The sequence below is a fragment of the Mirounga angustirostris genome, unplaced genomic scaffold, assembly GCF_029215605.1.
Source record: "Mirounga angustirostris isolate CCGP_5_RB_7025 unplaced genomic scaffold, mMirAng1.0.hap1 SCAF_12, whole genome shotgun sequence".
Lineage (NCBI taxonomy): Eukaryota > Metazoa > Chordata > Mammalia > Carnivora > Phocidae > Mirounga > Mirounga angustirostris.
This window is the reverse complement of record NW_026991720.1, coordinates 67558799-67576887: the sequence shown is the minus strand read 5'-3', so window position 1 is coordinate 67576887 and position 18089 is coordinate 67558799. Positions and strand designations below refer to the sequence as shown.

At 42.6% G+C, this 18089-nt stretch overlaps 1 protein-coding gene across 5 annotated transcripts in view; it reads right to left on the bottom strand.

Moving 5' to 3' along the window:
• Positions 1 to 1803: 1803 nt before the first annotated feature.
• SLC25A13 (solute carrier family 25 member 13) overlaps positions 1804 to 18089 on the bottom strand; it is a 180527-nt gene continuing 164241 nt past the window's right edge. For 4 of the 5 annotated variants that reach the window (XM_064575246.1, XM_064575244.1, XM_064575245.1 and 1 more), the window contains 4 exons: positions 13746 to 13884; positions 3408 to 3566; positions 3224 to 3314; positions 1804 to 2948 (listed from right to left, as the gene is read on the bottom strand). In XM_064575246.1, the coding sequence (XP_064431316.1) occupies positions 2762 to 2948; positions 3224 to 3314; positions 3408 to 3566; positions 13746 to 13884 (576 nt within the window). In that variant the 3' untranslated portion in view covers positions 1804 to 2761. Of the gene's footprint in view, positions 2949 to 3223; positions 3315 to 3407; positions 3567 to 13745; positions 13885 to 18089 lie in introns of those variants that run through there. The other variant, XM_064575248.1, reaches the window with a different exon arrangement.

Here is an 18089-nt window from a genome sequence, read left to right as displayed (position 1 = left end):
GGATTAAGGCGACCCCAGGGAGCTCAGCAAATGGTTGTGGGTTATGAGGTGTAGCATGAGCTTGGCGACAGCATGCCACCCAGCCTCAAGAAACCCAGCCACGACTGGAACCCAAGAATCAGTGTGTTCACTTTGTGGTCAGCTTCACATCTTTTCCCCTCCTTGAAAAAAGAAAGCTGCTACAAAAATCAGGCCTCTGCCCCCACCCCCTAAGCAACAGGAGGTGCACCAAGGGCAGGGCTGGAAGACTCCTCAGCTGATGGGCGGCACGGCAGGCGGAGGCTGCCCTGCCCCCCACCGTGGGCAGGCAGCGTGGGCGTTCCCCAGCTTCCGGTTCCTCAGCATTGGGGGGGGGAGTGACCGGCTGCAAGAACAGCAGCCACGGCCCTGCCGATGACGTCCTGCGCTGTCACTTCAGGACGAAGGAAAACCCAGAACAAATTTGACGTGGTTTTCACCACGCAGTGATTGCAGTCCTATTCAAGGATGTCACAGTCACACCACCCACTGAGCAGAGCTCAGATGGAAATTAGGCCTCCTTCAAAGTGTCTCAAGTCACAGCCTATCCTGAACAGAAGCAGCCAAGGATTTTAAAGAAACACGGCCCCGGGGCTCCATCTCCTTTGGCTTCCCGGTTCCTCTGGTTTCTCCTTTACTGAAGAGAATCACCCTCAGTGGCAGGCAAATATAGCAATGGCTCTTGAAGAAGCAGGCAGGGCAATGCACCTCTTCTGAGATTTGGGTCACTGTTGTTAGCATGAAAATCTGATCTCCCACAAAATTCCAGCAAGTGAAGAAAAAGGAATGCAGAAATTTACACTGAGGGACTTCTGTCCACGTTCAAAATACCAGAGCTTGAGTGATTTGTTATTGCCACACTACCCAAATTTCTAAGACATTATTTGGAGTTTTGTGACTGGTCTTTGGGATTAAAATGTAAATATTTATCATGTATCACACTGAGCGGCGACTGGGGCTAAGGATGGGTAGATAGAGGAGCGGTTTTTGCTTTGGTTTTGCGAAACCATGAAGGGAGCCACATCCATCTTTGTGCTGTTTCTGGTGAAACTAACAAAGCTTTTGTTCACTTAAGAAAAAAAAAAAAATCAGACTCATGATGGTGTTGATGCTCCCCGATTTTCTTTTGTTTTGACGCCCGTCAGTTTTGAACAGTAATTTCGAATGTCAACCCGTTGACTCTAAAAGTCGGACCGAGACTGCAAAGTGGCTGTCTCTCCTGGAGGGACATTGTGGAGATTCCGAAAGTTCAGACTGACCGCTCACAGGTTCTCAGTAGCCTCGCCAGAGTCTAAGAAGTCCAAAAGCTCTAAATTCTGGTTCAAGACTAGCTTCGTTCCCCAAATGATAGTGTTGGCCAAATACCACCAAATGTTAGATACAGTGACATCTGGTTTTTGTATGAGGAAGAATCAGAGAAGATTAGAAAACACAACTGCCATTTCATACCAGTTTTCATGCCCACCTTCCAGTGAAACTTCACACTATAAAATGAAAATCTGTATAAACGCTCACGGTAAGAAACTGCCCAAAGCACTGGGGATGACTACAGGAAAACTGTCCATGCGCTGGGCTCCTTGCTTATCTAGGGTTAAATGTCATTGCTTTTACTCACTCTGAATGTCGACACACTGAAAATCAGGGTACACATGACCTTGAAGGACCAGGAGGATAGAACCATGCCAACAGGGATAAAAGCACCCTGAAAATGAAACATACAGAGTCCAATAATGACAATTATTGTAGTCATTCACCACCTGACATACACGAGAGCAAACAATTCAATAGCTTTAAAAATAGTTTATTTCCTCCTTCACAAACACTTGAGCCTTCTGACCATTATGCAAGGCACCACAAATTAAATAAAAATGTGTATCAGAATATATTTGTCTCACATGATTCAAAATGAATGGGACTTTAAAAGCGATAGATGCCGACGACGGGAGGGCCGGGAGGGCACGGAGGCAGGCGCCAGTGCTGGGGGCATGTGGTCCCACAGCATCTGCTGTAACAGGCAGTGACCAGCACGTGTCATCAGATGAGCCGTGATCCAAAATTAGCACATCCCGGAGAGGTGCTGCAGCTCCCAGGTTCTCTGTCTACGGGATATAATACCTAAAGTACTTCCTGAAAATACAAGGACTTCTCTCTAAGAGTCTTGGTACCACTAACAGTATGATTATGAAACATCCTCAATGTGGTTTTCATTGCCAAAAAAAAAAAAAAAAAAAAAGGTTTTCATATAAAAGCTTCATAATATAATCCAGAAAGAGAATTAGTACATGTTTAAAATCTGAAGCCAGGCTGGCTATTTCTGATCATTTTTTTCATTTCTTCCAGTGTTTCTTATAGTGATAAATATGCACCCAGCTTCCTACCAGTTGAAACATGTATGAAACACTTTGCTCTGAGCACCATGATTGCCTTTCAGTAATCTCTTTGGGACTATAATCCTAATCCAAGGAGAGTAGCTCTAACTTCAATTCAGACTTGTTCCTTTCCCCAAACATGTTAGTGTTGACCAAATCCCAGTAAATGTCAGATACACACACAGGTTCGTGAGCAGAGGCCCAAAGAATAATTATGAATAATTTCACAATGATCCGGTTAAGAAAACACACAGAAAATGAATGATTTCACCTTATAAAAAGCCTCCACTTGAATTTAAACAAGAGATGGAAGTGAAAGGAGGAACACTGTTTCCATGGGAGACAAGGCACTCTCCACCCCCAGCGGACTCCTCCTATGGGCCTGCGCTGATCACCGCTGAGGTAGAAGCCGGCGGCTTGAAGAGAGGTAGGTAAAGTCCAAATTTGTTTTCAATCCCTGCAAATGTCGCAACTGCCAGTCTGTAGCCTCCAACGTGATCAGGATTGGGAGCAGGCAGTATGATCCTGGATTTAGGAACTGGCTCTGATCCCATGGGTTTCCTAAAAGAAGAGAAAATTGGGCGAGAATCTGTTTTATCATTTTTTACCTTGGTAAAAATAACATTCAGAGTTTGTGGAAATTCGCATCACATAAAGGAGTTGTGGAATTCTAGCTGGTTGTATGTTCCCCTTGGGAATGAGTCTGGTTACATGATTTCCGTATTTTCCTGCATCTTGTCTGTTTCATCAGCGGAATTAGAGTGACGTACCCTTCCTAAGAGCGACTGAGTACAGGAGGAGCGGCAATCTGGCTGCGGACTTAGCGGGATACTTACACGCCTCCAAAGTCAACGTAGAACCATCGCTGTAGCAATTCATATGTCAGCAAAGTTACACCAAACTGGGGGGAGGATCGAAACACACGAGCTTTGAAGAAATGGGGAAACAACAGCTCTAATTAGGTTTTTAAAAAATTTACCCGATCCGAAAGGTTTAGTTAAGAACAAATTATTTCCCTACCACCAGCTCCTTTCCACAGGGCTTTGGGGCCTTCTTCCCGCAGTATTTTCCTGAAGCAGTCCATCACTCCGCTGTAAGTGGTTTGGCCAGCCCGGGCGGCCACTTGTAATCGCGTCTTGATAACATCGGCAGGGGTCACTAAGGATGCCGCGGGCATACCTGCAGGAGAGCACCGCCATCACAGTCTGATCACATTCGCGCCATATAAAAATAACTGTGCTTTCCACTGCAACTGCTGGCCGTGGAAAGAAAGTTAAGAGTCCGATGAAATCAAATGCCTCTTCTGCCGTCCTCTCTGGGAGGTACAGCCAGGACTACCCTGACTGCAGTGATGGAGGCTGTGCAGACATTCCTCCCTCCCCCGTCCCCCAGGCACCCAACCCCTTCGGTGTAGGACTGTATTCCTTAATGGTTTTAAGGAATTATTTATCAATAACGCTACTTCAAGCGCAACAAACGGAGATAGCATTTTTTTTTTCTTTTTTCTTCTTCCCATCTAAATCAGAAACTTGCAAAGTTATTAGGTCCGATTTTCAGAGGTGAAGTTTGTTATGCGTTTCCTCTTCACGCTTATCTGTGGCTGCTGGCAGTCCCACGAGGTGCCTTCTCACTTCTCACACACATTCAACCACCCCCTACCCACCAAAGCCTAACCTCTCCAGGTACACCAGAAAAAGCCTTTACTGAGGGCTAAGCAAACACTCTGTGTGTGTGTGTGCGTGCAGGGGGGGTGGGGGGGGGGTGGTGACCAGAGATGGAGACTCCCACAGATAATACTTCAGGATTCCTTTTTCCTAAAACTGACATCTCCAGAAAAAATATTTGACAGAAAGCTGAAAATTTGTACTGGCTGATAATCAATGAAAAAGGAACAACAACAGCAACAAAACCCTCCCAAAATTACCAATGGGAAATTTTTCTACAGTCATTTTATCCAAAACGGGGCAGCCCATGTTTAGATTTTTTAAAAGCGAGACTGTACTCAGAAGACACTGTCTCTTATGGTTTTATTACTTTTCCATTATGAACCTATTCCAAACCAAATTGGTCAAATGCAGATGCATAAATCTCCTTTGCTTTTTTTAAGGCTTAATAAATCTGTAAGAATTTCTGTCCAAACCAACGTGGTCTGGCTCACACGTACATCTCATCCTTCTAACAGGCAGCTTTAAAGTTACAGTGTGTGTGTGTGGGGGGGGGGTGTGGGTACACGCACGCGTGCCTGGGGAAATCTGCACTGTACACGTTTGCATTTATATTACTAAGTTGCATCTCTTCCTCTTCCATCTTTACTGAGCTCCTCACAAACACTCATCTGAAGTAATTGTTTTTTATAAAATATATCACATTTTTTGCATGTGACAAAGCTCACTTTATATCCAATGCTTCACTGGATAAGTCATACTGAATTTCCTATTAACTTGGAGGAATTATTTTAACTTTGAGCCAGGAATTTATCCTCCAACATAATGGAAGGAAACATGAAAAATGCTGAGAAACCCACTGTGTTCATACCACCCATTACATTTTACTTCCTGGTTTAGAAAGAGTTTAGCAAGGCTGTCTGCTTTAGGCACGTAGTAAAATCCTCCTTGCGACAGTGAGCAGGCATGTCTGAGGGACAGTGGGAGACACACAGGCAATAACGTGAGTAAAACGTCTCCTCCAGTAACAGCGGGTCTCTGTGTGGATGGAGGGCTTCTGGTATAAGACTGGCTAAAACCCTGGAGAACAGTCTGAGGCTGCTCCAGCGCAAGGCCAGGAACGCAGTATCTACTAAAAAGAGCTTGGCCGCCAGAAATCTGTTGATTTTGGGGGGCCAGGGTTGGCAAAGACTTAGTCAATTTGCCTCGTCTCTCCTGGCTTCGAAAAGGCTAAGACAACACCGATCAAGAGGTCTCGCTTTCTCTATTCCCAAAGATGGGGGAGCAAGAGATGGCTAGGAAACAGAGAGGCTTCTTCCAGGTTCCTCAACAGCAGCCTGCCCCATGCTTCAGTGATGAGACAAATGATGAGACCTTGTGGCTACCGACTACCTCTGTGACAAGAACCATTTGAGGTGTTCCTCAGCCCAGTATAAAATTATAACCCTTTAAAAGGGGGCCCAGAACCTAGAGAGCAAAAGTTCATTTACAACAAAAAGAAAGTACAACCAGCAAAATACAACTTAGGGGCAAGAAATCTGCAATTCTCACAAATATCCCATCAGCATTTGTAAAGAATGTGCTTCTCTGTTTATGGAATACAAAGTTAATATCTATTTATTTTGGATCAAAGTTAAGAGTTTCACTAATTCCCTCTGCACCCTTATCTATAGTATCTACTTGATGGATCAGCTTCTAAGAGAAGTGTCAAGATTTGGAATGAGAAAAATATCATGTTCTTATCCTACTGTTAAGTTGAGGTTTTATAAAACAACAGTATGTTGATAATACATAGTGGCTGATGGCAATATACCGTGAAAGGATTTCGGTTTGAAATGGAACCAGAGGGTATGAGATGGACATTCTCACGCACGCTCCCTCAGAAGAACGGAACTTGAGAACCGACAGACTGATTTTCCATAAACGCTTGATTTGCAGAAGACTGAGATTTATCTCCTGACCAGTGAACATCCAGCAAGCAACGTCTCCCCATCCTCAAGCCATGAGTTTACCGCTTGGATGCCACCTGGATCCCCCATCTCGCGCTCCTTGCCCACAGACTCGCCTGCAGCTTGTTAATGGCACGCGGTTTCTCCACTAGCTCTGAATAAACTCAACTCCTGCTCATTTCAGCTTGCCTCAGTTTATCTATTTAGGGTGGCCCTATCTTCTCAGTGAATTTTATCTTTTGTAAGTGTCAAATATGCCTCTGTGCTTTGGAGCGCTATTTTTAAACCCCGAATTCCATTTAGTCTGACATTAATGTTGCTAAACTTGCTTACTGTTGGTATTTGCCTAATACATATTTTTCAATCCGTTCTCTTTCAGTTGTTCTAGGTCACTGTTTTCTCAAACTTCAGATGACTAGATTTGCTTTCACAACTTGTCTAAAATAGGCATTTGTTTTTACTAGGGGCATTGAATCCATTCAATTGTGGCTATAATTGTGGTTATTAGACTTATTTCTGCTATCCTATCTTGTGGTTTTTATTTTCTCTGCTTCTAGGTGTTTCCCTTTTCATCTTCATCCTTTCCTAACTTAAATATTATATATATTTTTATCACATAAGCACAATATTTACAGTACGTACAATAAATTAGTATTTGCAGCCCTCGCCAACAAGCCCTTCTTACATAAAAATACATATACTAAAGTCACCAGGTATTTAACTCTACCTAAAAGGTTTAACTTTTATTTGCTCTGTTTCATACATCCCATATTTTCTTCTTTCTAAAATTCACTTTTCACTTTGCTTCAACAATGTCTGTAAGGCGTATCCTTTGAGTTATGGGAGAAAAAGAACTTGAGATTTGCCCTCCCTCCTGAATGCTGGTGTGCCTGGGAATGCCATCGAGGTTCCAGACATCCTCTTCTTGGCATTTTGAAGGTAGCTAGGACTGCAGATGAAAAGATGAGTCAACTTTTATTACTGATTTGTTTTGAGTCTGCTTTCCTATGACTTCTCTCCAAGGAACTCCTATTAAATAGATGTTAGACTTCCTGGACTAATCCTACACGTCTCTTGCATTTGCTCTTCCTTTCTGAGCTCTGTACTTTTGCTCCATATTTTAATTCTTGTTTTCCCATAACTTTATCTTCCAGATGTAATTTGCTCTTTGAACATAATGGATATGGATTGGAATGGTTCTATCATTCACACCATTTATGGGTTTTTAATTTTGGTGATCCCTTTATTAATTTCCAAGAAAGCTTCCTTAAGGGGTGCCTGGGTGGCTCAGTCGTTAAGCGTCTGCCTTCGGCTCAGGTCATGATCCCGGGGTCCTGAGATCGAGCCCCTCATCGGGCTCCCTGCTCGGCAGGAAGCCTGCTTCTCCCTCTCCCACTCCCCCTGCTTGTGTTCCCCCTCTCGCTGTGTCTCTCTCTGTCAAATAAATAAAATCTTTAAAAAAAAAAAAAAAAGAAAGCTTCCTTAAGATTGTTCCTCTCAACGGGCGCCTTGGTGACTCAGTTAAGTGCCTGACTCTTGATTTTGTTTCAGTTCATAATCTCGGGGTCGTGAGATCGAGTCCTGCATCAGGCTCTGTGCTGGGTGTGGAGCCTGCTTTGGTTTCTCTCTCACACCCCTCTTAAAATAAAAAACATTGAAAAGTAAGATTGTTCTTCTCAAATCTCCCTGCAGATCCTAACGACAGTTCTTAAAAGTTCTTTTTTTCTTTGAATTGCCTGTTTTCCCTGAAATTCCTCTGTTTACTTCTCTTGTTGCTCCTCGTCTGAGGGACCTCTGGCTATCTTTTGATATTCAAGTTCAAAGAATAGACTGATTAGTGTAGCACTGGTTTCTACCACCCCAAGGTCAGTTTCTTCCTGAGCGGGAGGGCCAGCAATGGGCTTTGTGGAATGGGGGAGGCCTGTAAATTAGGTACAAGGTAGTAAGGTGGCCTGGCAGGGTTGGGACCTTCCAAGTTGCTGGAATATGGAGTGCTTCACTCTGGAAGTAGAAGAAATTATTTTATATCCCTCTTGGGAAGAGCTACCATTCATTTCCTTCTTTCTTTATTTTTGCCATCTGGGGTGAAGATCTGGAACCTTAAGTAAGCCTTACCCTACTTTCCTTCAGTTCCTTACATTGCCCTCTCCAGGAAGGCGATGCCTCTCTTTGGGAAACAGCTCTGGGCTTTCATGGTCTGGATTTAAGTGTTGCCTGAAGCTCCAGACAAGAAGGAGCAGGGAGGACAAAGCCCCACCTTCCTGCCTTGAAGGCAGCTCTTTAACTCCTGTTACAGATTTGCCTTCAGGCCTCCACTACTCTCCGTAGTCTATTACTCACTCAGAACTTAAAATTCCCCTGTTCTGTTCTTAAATTAAGAGCAGTTTCTCCCGCCAGTGTCCTGGGTTGTGGCACCCTTCAGTCCAGTTTCAGACTCAGCAAGCTTCTGTTTCCTGCCTTCTGAGGGCTGGAGCTAACATTTTCTAGGACAACAGGAGTTTTAAAAAATGTATTTTCAGAGGAGGGCACGTTCTGTGATGAGCACTGGGGTTATATGTAACTAATGAATCATTGAACACTACATCAGAAACTAATGATGTACTATATGTTGGCTAACTGAATATAAAAAAATGTATTTTCTGACATTTTCAGGTATTTGGGACAAGAGGAGAGATGGATGAATATGCTCGGTCTATCACTTTGATTCAATCTCCCGTTACTTTTTTTTTTTAAGGATCTAAGAATTGCTTTTAAGTTATCTTAACTTTTGTCCACATCATTTAACAAATTTGTGTCAATACTACTTCTCTCCTAACTTAATCCTTTTAATATGTTTGCAAAAGCGTCCTGACAGTCCCACATATTTAGTAATTCTGTGTCTGTGTACTGAACAGCTTTGAAAGATACTCCCGAATTATAACTTAGTCTAAGTTGACTTATTCTTTATCTCATCGTGACAATTAAAATCATGTGGTATGACGAAGCTCTAAAAATTGAGAAGTGCTAGATATGCTTTATTTGAGATTATCCATAAGCCATACTGAAATGCCCTTCGTGCATCAAAAAGCAACATGTTCATCACAGGGAATTAAAACTTAGTTTCTTAATTTCAGGCTCCCTGCTTCAGCTCTCACCTTCTGACACACGAAGGCATGTTGGTCAATGAACATAAATTCAAGTATCAGTTAGGCTTATTTACTCTACCCTGTGAAATACTGGAGATGTTCCCAGTAATTTAAAGATAGTCCCAGTTTACAACCAGATACATAAATCTAAAAAAAAAAAAAAAAAAATCAGTATTCTCTAGGTTTTGAGATCTCAACAACCACCTCTGTGAAAATACTGCTGAAGTATAATCTAACTTCAGGTCAAACAGAATTTTTAGAAAAAGATAGGACTTACTGAATAACAAATTACTATCAAAATATAGAAAGCATGATCATATTAATGTAATCCCAGATCCATCTTATTTATAATACAATTGTTCAACAAAAATTATATGTACTCTGTGTAGGAGAGCAACTTAAATCTAAAATTATAATTTATATAAAAATACACAAAAATAGTAAGGAGACATTTCTGTATTATAATAAAAAAGTTAGTGGTCAGCTGCTATTCGTTGTGCTTATTTTGAGATAAGCTTTTCTCCCTTCTCTTAATGACACAGCTCCCTCTGGCCCTACTTTCTGGGGTTCTGGGCCTACTCCACCAGTGTGTCTTCTCCCTAGGAAATGGCTCTGCTCTCACTGGCATCCACAGAGGGAATGTGGGGGCCCGACCCATCTTCCATCCAACAGCCCACACGTGGGCATTTCTGTGCTCCTGCCCTTCTTGATAGTGTTGCACTGGACACAACACGTATCTACACAGAAGTCTTTCTGCCCTTCTCCACACTGAATTCCCCCATCTGGCTGAGCCTGCCGGGCAAGGTTCGACCCTGAGCAGCTAGCTGGTTGCCCTGCTTCCCCCTCTAACATCACTTACCTGCTTATCACTATATATAGATTTTATGTTCATCCTGTAACAAAATACATTACTTATTAATTCTGATACATTTTTAGGCATTTTTATTTGGATTAAGCTAAATAACTACTTGCAAATAATGATAGGTTCAGATCTTCCTTCCTAAAATTTATACCTCTCACTTTTTTTCTTTATTTTACCACATTGACTGAACCTCCAAAATAAGCCTAAAAAACAAGGATGATAGACACAGCCTTGTCTTATCCCTAACTTCAATGAGAATGGTAGTTACGACATTTGCCACTGGCTTCCGGTATCTGTAACTAAATTGAAAAAGTAGCTTAGTTCTTCTGATAGAGTTTATACAGATTTGAGGAATATGCAAGATGATCAAGCTTTGAGGCTAATCTGTTCTTTGAAGAACAAAACCAAAGACAATCTGTCTTGTAGTTTCCTGTCCTACAGGGAAGGAGAAGATGGACAATAAAATGAAAATAAAGCATGGCAGCCAGCTCCCAAATGACTCTCAATGACCTTACCTCCTGTATGCACACCTCTGCCTCTGTTCAGTCTTCCTGTACGTTACACAGGGCTGATGGATGTAACCAACAGGATGATGTGGAAATGAAGGAGTGTGACTTCCAAGGCTTGGTCATGCAAGACACGGCAGCCTACCTCTTTGCTTTCTTCCCCTGTCTTTTTCCACCCACCCTTCTCCCCTGTCTCTTCATCACTCTCTGACCTGGCTCTGGGGGAAGTCAGCTACCATGTCACAAGAACATCCAAGGTGACCAACAGTGAGGCCGCGTGGCAAGAAACTGAGGCCTCTTTGCCAATGGCCATGTGACTGAGCCACCTTGAAAGTGAATCCTCCACCTTCAGTCGAGCCTCCCGCTGACACCTTGCCTGCAACCACATGACACACGGGGAGCTAGAGGCACTCAGATAAGCCGCTCGCAGTCCACAGAGACTGTGAGAGGATCAGTGCTTGCAGTTTCCAGCTGGTCAGTTTTGGGGTAGTCCGTTATGCAGCCGTAGACAACAAATAGAGAAGGTATCTGAAACCAACTCTGAAAGATACTGGGATGGCCACAGGGCTAAAACTGCAGCATGTTCCAGTTCCAACTTCCAAGAATAATGTGGTAATGCATTAAAAATAAGACATACGTTTTACCAGCAAACTCACTTTAGAGAATTGATTTGTCTAAAGAAAATGCCCCACAATAGGGGAAAAGCCTTTAAGCAAAAATATGTGGTTTTTTTTGTTTTTACGAAATAATGTATTTAAATTTTTTTCAAAAATATTTAGGTATCTAAGATTGAGGGTTAGGTAAATATGCAGCAGTTAAAAACTAGGTTTATAAAGTTTTAAAAGACATATAATATTATCTAACACTTAAAAATATTATATGCCAGGCACTTTCTTGGATCTTCACATTTATTAACTTACATCTACTGATCTCTATAATAATCTTATGAGACTACGACTGTTCTTCACCCCATAGGCAGATGGAGAAACAGGTAGAGAGGGGTTACAGAACCTGTGCAGATCATACAGGTCTAAGTGGGGAAAGTGGAATGTGAACCTGCCTAGTCTGGTCCCACAGCGATATGCCATGAGCCTCTTGCCGTGCTGGCTATCAGTGCTTCAGCTCTGAAAGTAAGTGAAAGCCCCATCTCCACAGTGGGATCATAACTCTGTTAAAAACTACGCAAGGAGAAATGAACGAGCAGAAATGTTAAATAGGGATTATCTTACAGTCGTGGAACAATAGATAATGTTTTCTTAATTACCCTTTCAGTTACTTTCCAAATATTTTACAATCAGCTATAGTATTTTCCCAGTCATAAAAATGATAGAAGGAAGAAAATAAACCTTAAAAGAGAAAAAAAATCCGCTAGTAATTTCTACAGCCCTGGCAGCATGGATTCCTTAGGAAATTCCTACCCAGAGATGAAATCCCTTCTAGGTGGCTACCTTTCTCTAAGGGAAGAGTTAAAAGTGTTATTTTTGTGGTGGGAGGAAAACACGGCTTGGAGAGAGTCCTAGACTTTGTGCTCTAACACATATCTTCTGTTTTTACAGCTGATTTCTGGGGTAGGTTGCAGACGGATCCTCGGAGTCCATGCCATGCTGGCTACCATTACTGTACGCCGGGCAGGATGCACAGTCCGTCACACAGCTGTGCTCACCTGGACCTCACAGGCACACTCTGGAGTTGGTACCGTTATTGTCTCCGTTCATAGCCGCAGCTGCTGAGGCTTGGGAGAGGTTATGTAACTGGTCTATGGAACACACTCCTGAGTGGTACGGCACTTCTCCCCAGTAGGCTACCTCATTTCCAGGAAGTAATTTATACTGTACAATGCACAAAATGCACTGTATTATAACCTTTTGGTTTAAAAAATACTCATTTATGCACATGTAAAGGACATACAAAAGGACACAGTTAATCAATGGCTACACTGGGATTAAAACTGGGAATTCTATAGTCTAGTCTCAAAATCATGATTTCCTAATAGAGGCAGAGTGGCCTCCTACGATGAAGGTCCCAGAGCAGCCGGGAAAGGACAACTCTGCCTCATTTACCAACATCACTGCCTTTGAAAAAAGGGGATTAACGAAGAATTAAAGAGGCGCTCCTTGGTGCCTGCCTTCAGGGACTCCTCAGGCTACAGGCGGGCCCACAAAACAGCAAACAACTTCTCAGAGCAGGGGGCTGTTCTCCTGAGACTCAAGCCACCTATCTCTGGAGAACAACACCTGTATCAAAAACATTTGGACCCAGGCATCCCACGACTGCCTTAGGGTTTGTTAACTCATTAAATGTTTGCCACCACCTGGAGAGCGAATCCAGAGTGTCTGAGCCTTTAGGGTCACTGAACAAGAAGCATCAAAGATCGAATGGATTCCTGCTGTGGCCATAATCAAATTTTCTCTGGGAATTTACATTGGGATGTAGAAGCCAACCTCCCCCTTTGTATATATATTTTTTTTCTATTGACATATTCATTGTAGCACTGAAAACAAGAGTCATTTCCCTCTGGGGCTCAATTAACATATCCTGTTCCTGTAATACAACTATGAGGAATCAGGTATCTCCTCAGGCTGAGTCGTCCTAATTCTACTACGTTACTTTTACCTAAATAATAACTACTGCTGGGGCTCCTGGGTGGCTCTGTTGGTAAAGCATCTGCCTTCGGCTCAGGTCATGATCCCAGGGTCCCGGGATCGAGTCCTGCATCGGGCTCCCTGCTCCACAGGGAGCCTGCTTCTCCCTCTCCCTCTGCCCCTCCACCCACTTGTGCTCTCTCTCTCTCTCTCTCTCTCTCTCTCAAATAAATAAATTAGAAGTTCTATATTGTTTCATAGTTTCACTTCACAGAACAGTGATAACGGTTCAGCTGAAAGGTTTTAAAAATGTGAATACTCGTGCTTAAAGTAAAGGCATCTAACCAAAATAGTACATAAATGCTTGTCCAGAATGTAAGCAGTAGTTATTATTTAGTAGCTTTTTAATTAATTTTTTAAAAAATTTTTATTTACTTAACAATACCACAAAATGCACCATATTTTAATGAGCCTTTTCTGGAGTTAAGAAATTAAGCTTGCCTAATCTAATCTGCCAGAAGATTAATTTCTTCTCCTTTCTTTTCAGTATCTATTCAAAGCAATCTACAGCCGCCTCATAAGTCCCCTCTCAAGAACTGTAAGCAAAAAATTTCTGGGCAGTAACACGGGAGGGGCCGGGGGAGAACAGAGCTCTGTGGGGGCCACTCACCAGCTATGGCACCGGCCAAGAGCAGGCTTCCGGGGCTAACCTGCCCACCTTCACTTGCAAAGGAAGCCTTCACATGAGCATAGCACGGGAAGTAGATGGCCGAGAAAGGAATGTCCCGCAGAAAGCATGCTTTGGCGCCCTGTGCATTTGAAAAGGAAGAAAAACCACATGAAACACATATCCCATTGAGAAGATCAAGCTTTTCTGGAACTTACCTCAGAACAAAATATTCCTGGAGGAGACCAAGTTTGTACTCACAAGTTGAAAGGGGAACAGAAAAAAAATAACCCCAATTCTGCAAGTAATAAATCTGAATTCTCTTTTTAAAAATAAAACTAATCTTATTGTGTGGTTTGAGCAAGAAGGGGATAGTTCTCATTTGTTCCAATGATAAGATTTTGATTTAAACACTTTTGGAACTCTGCGTGCAACATCCTTTTAAATCCCTACTGATGGCAAGTCACTCACTGGCGTTTCAGGGAGTATCTGTTCTCAGAAGATGGGCAGCAACAACCAAGGTACTCCTCTGTTTACATACTAGGAAGTAGACAAATTATATAGGTGGCAGGGGGAGAGGTTTGTTTTTTTGTCTTGTTTGAGACTCTGATGAAAGTGCTGGACTCTTTCCCAGAAAAAATTACACATACGTAAAAAATTATATACCTTTTCAAGGGATTCATGGATCCCCTAATTTATTCACATACTTACCCCTTCTCCTCCAGGGTATGAAACATTGATAAATGCTTGTTCTAAAGCCTTAAAATATTTACAATAATTCCTACCCATTTAAGAGCTGTGTGTAGAGCAATTAGCAACTAGAGCAAAGTCTTCAAATAATTTCTGGTGCCAAAATAATGCATGGGGAGACCTTGAGAACTGGTGCGTGCCCAGAAACATAGCATTCTAATGAAAACCACAAGACATATACTGTGTCATAGGCAGGCTAAATGGGAAGGAAGTCACCCCTTTTCAACACCTAATGATTTAATACCATTTCTTTCACAGATTTCTCATACCTAAAAATTTCCACCAAATTGAGAGATTCTTGAAAGAAAATAACGACTCCATCCAGATTCAACAGATCTAGCCCAGCCCAGTGACATTTAGTAAGGTTGAGTGATGCTGGATCTCGGGGATTTTTGCCTGAAGCTAGGCTCCATTCTGTCAAAGTTCCTAACACTACACATCTGTTACTATAGCTTTGGCTTTCTGACACCATCATTACACTCCTGACTCACATTGAGACTGTGGGTAATAAAACCCCTAGTCTTTTTAATACAAATTGCCATTAACCTAGGGATACTGTAAGTTAATTAGTTGCCTTAAGTAAGTAACATAAGCAGGGCTTTGTTTCATCCTAGTAAACTTCATCCTAGATTGGCCTATCCTATAACTAGAACAAATGCTTAGAATCTGGATTCTGTCTTGCTCGCTTTTCCTCAGTCAACTTACCCATGGATGTGTTAAGATACCTCTGTCCATTCTGTATAGATATTCAGAAAAAGGGGCAGGGGGGGAGCAGATCTACATCATGTACTGCCAATCGACCCACACTTCTGTAACTTGTCTATCCCCAAACTGTTAAATGCCTAACTGAAGAACCACAAAATCCACCACACCCAAATTCTCCTTTTATATATATGTACAAACGGATGCCCAGAATGATTATTAATCTATCAATTGCACATTTATTAAGGGCCACACTAATGGCTTGCTCAGGGGACATCCTTGGAGGCAGAACCAGAGATAGGTCCAAAACACAGGAAAGGACTCTCAAATCCCCCCCCCAACACACACTTTTTCAAGGGGGAAAAGTACAGGAGAATGACAGGATCCATGCGCACATCCAGTCCTTCCCTTACGATCAGTTAATGTGGGCGGGCAAGACCCTCACCTGGCTGTTTCACTATTTTTTACTTCCGTTGCCTCATTTGCCTCCAGACCTTCCTGTAAGTGCCATTAGCCCTTTACTGCAGGGCAGACTCTGTTCAGGAGATATTCAAATTAGATGCCAAAGAACCAATTCAAATGAAGATCAGTGAAGTCTTTTTTTTAATTTTTATTATTTTTATTTTTTTTATTTATTTGACAGAGAGAGAGAGGGAACACAAGCAGGGGGAACAGCAGAAGGAGGGGGAGAAGCAGGCCTCCCGCAGAGCAAGGAGCCCGATGCGGGGCTCGATCCCAGGACCCTGGGATCATGACACGAGCCGAAGGCAGACGCTTAACCAACTGAGCCACCCAGGAGCCCCCAGTGAAATCTTCTTCACGCACAACTCTATATAGTAAAAGAAACACTGCCATATTACTGGCTTTCTAAACAGATCTCTTTGGAGTAATTTTTTAGGCTGATACAATTCTTCCTCCCACAAATCTTGCTTTTTACTAAATCTATCAGTTTTTACTTTTAACCTCTTCTCCCAAATCTTCACATCTAAGAGCCAAACTTCAGTCTGTTTTTTTGCTGGTAATAGTTTTCCTTTAAAATGTTTTCTCCCCCTTGATTATAAAATATTAACTGCTCATCACAGACAATACAGAAAAGCATTAACAATTTAAATTGCTTAATCTTCACCAGCCAGGGATAACCAATATAACCAAAAATGTTTTTGGAGCATTTCCTTCAACAGTAATATTAGTAAGTATTCCATACTTGAGACCATCATCCTGTGGTTCTGAGTTATCCTTTTCTTCTCCTTAAATTCATGGTGTACGGTTTTGTGGGTTTTTTGTTGGCGGGGTGGGTGGAAAGGTAGGGACTGGTATGGTTTAACATCTCCTTCATTACTTAGCCATTCTGCCTAAATTTCCTTTCTATTTATTGTTTGCAAAACTCTACGGCCATCTTTGGTCTTAGCTGTCCTGTGAATTAGGCCCCGTATTCTCACCCTTCTCAAAACTTTGTAATGACTTCACTTTCCCATTTTCCTCTCCTTGGTCAGCCTGGTTCCTCTCAGGTAAAGCCACTCAATGCCCCATTCATCTGATCAATCCAGGTATACCCTGCAACTACCTTGATGATTGCTAAGCTGGGAACGTCAACTCCCTGAATATCACCTCTTCATTCATTTAAAGCCCAAATACCACCCTTCCCACGGAGGATTCTTTAACTAGAGGCAGACGGGGAGTGAATTCCATACAGCTCCACACTGTCTGCACTTTCTCAATGCTGTTCTGATTTTCTTCATGCTCTTCTATCTGCCTATATCAATGTTGCCTATTTCAGAGAGTAAGCACCCAGGGGCCAGGAACCAGGGGCTAGAGAACACTCAGCAAAATCTCTGGCTGTCAGTTGGGCCTAAGGCATGTTCTGGTGACATTGATTTGACTCTGCCAAGTCACACAGAAACAACAACAACAACAACAACGCACAATTAAAAAGATTAACAAGAGGCTTTGGGATACACTGTCAGGCTCCTACAAGGAAAACGAACTCATTTCTTGGAGATATATATTAGAAACCAAAGCCAAGCTCTTAGTATTTTCAAACAAAGATCTATAATTTGTTGGGAACGATACAACAGAGCTAAGGTTAAAGTAGTTGATGATTTTGTATTGGAATATGAAAAGTGTAAAAAAGGAGAGAAAGACAGCTCTGAGCCTCTCTGATGCTTACATGGTTTCAAGATGATCAGAAGGCCACGGGAAGCAGCAGCTGGTTTCCCAAGAAGGAAAGCTCCCCCCTGTCCTGAAATCATGGCAATAAACCCTGTATCTGTGTGAGAACACGTGTCTAGTAAGGGGTGCAACATGCTTAAAAAGATGTTTGAAAACATTCCTGATGCCTGAGAAGAAAAAATGGGCTGATCAAAACACAAGCGAGCAAACATACAAAAAAGAACAAATCTAAGGAAAAAGCAGAGCTGCACTGTGAAACACCAAGGGAAAAATGGATCTGGAAGATATATTTTTCCTACCTGAAATCAGACAATGTCGTCAAGTAATTTATGCGTGTTAGAGGGAAGACTGGACCATGAAAGAGGTCACAGGTTTCTGATTATCTCAGAAAAGGGAGAAGGAAAAGCCAAGGAAGAAAGAAAACCTGTGGGGCCAGGGGCTGGCTTAGGAATAAATGGTGGAAAAACCACGCAAGTCCCGAGGAGGTGTCACCCGCACTACCAACGTCAAGATGGTGGGAAGGAGTAGGTGTGGATGTCCCTGGCTCTCCTGGCACTCTCTGGAGTCAGGGCGGGCCCGCGGCCTCTCTCACACCCCAGGCATCAAAGCCCAGTTCCCAAGGAGAGTTAATGTTGCAAAAGGTTGGAGAAAAAAACTTCTTACGTTTCCCCCGCCTTCTTTTCCCCCACTCCTTTCTTCAGGTCTAAGGCACAAAGGCAGGTGCCA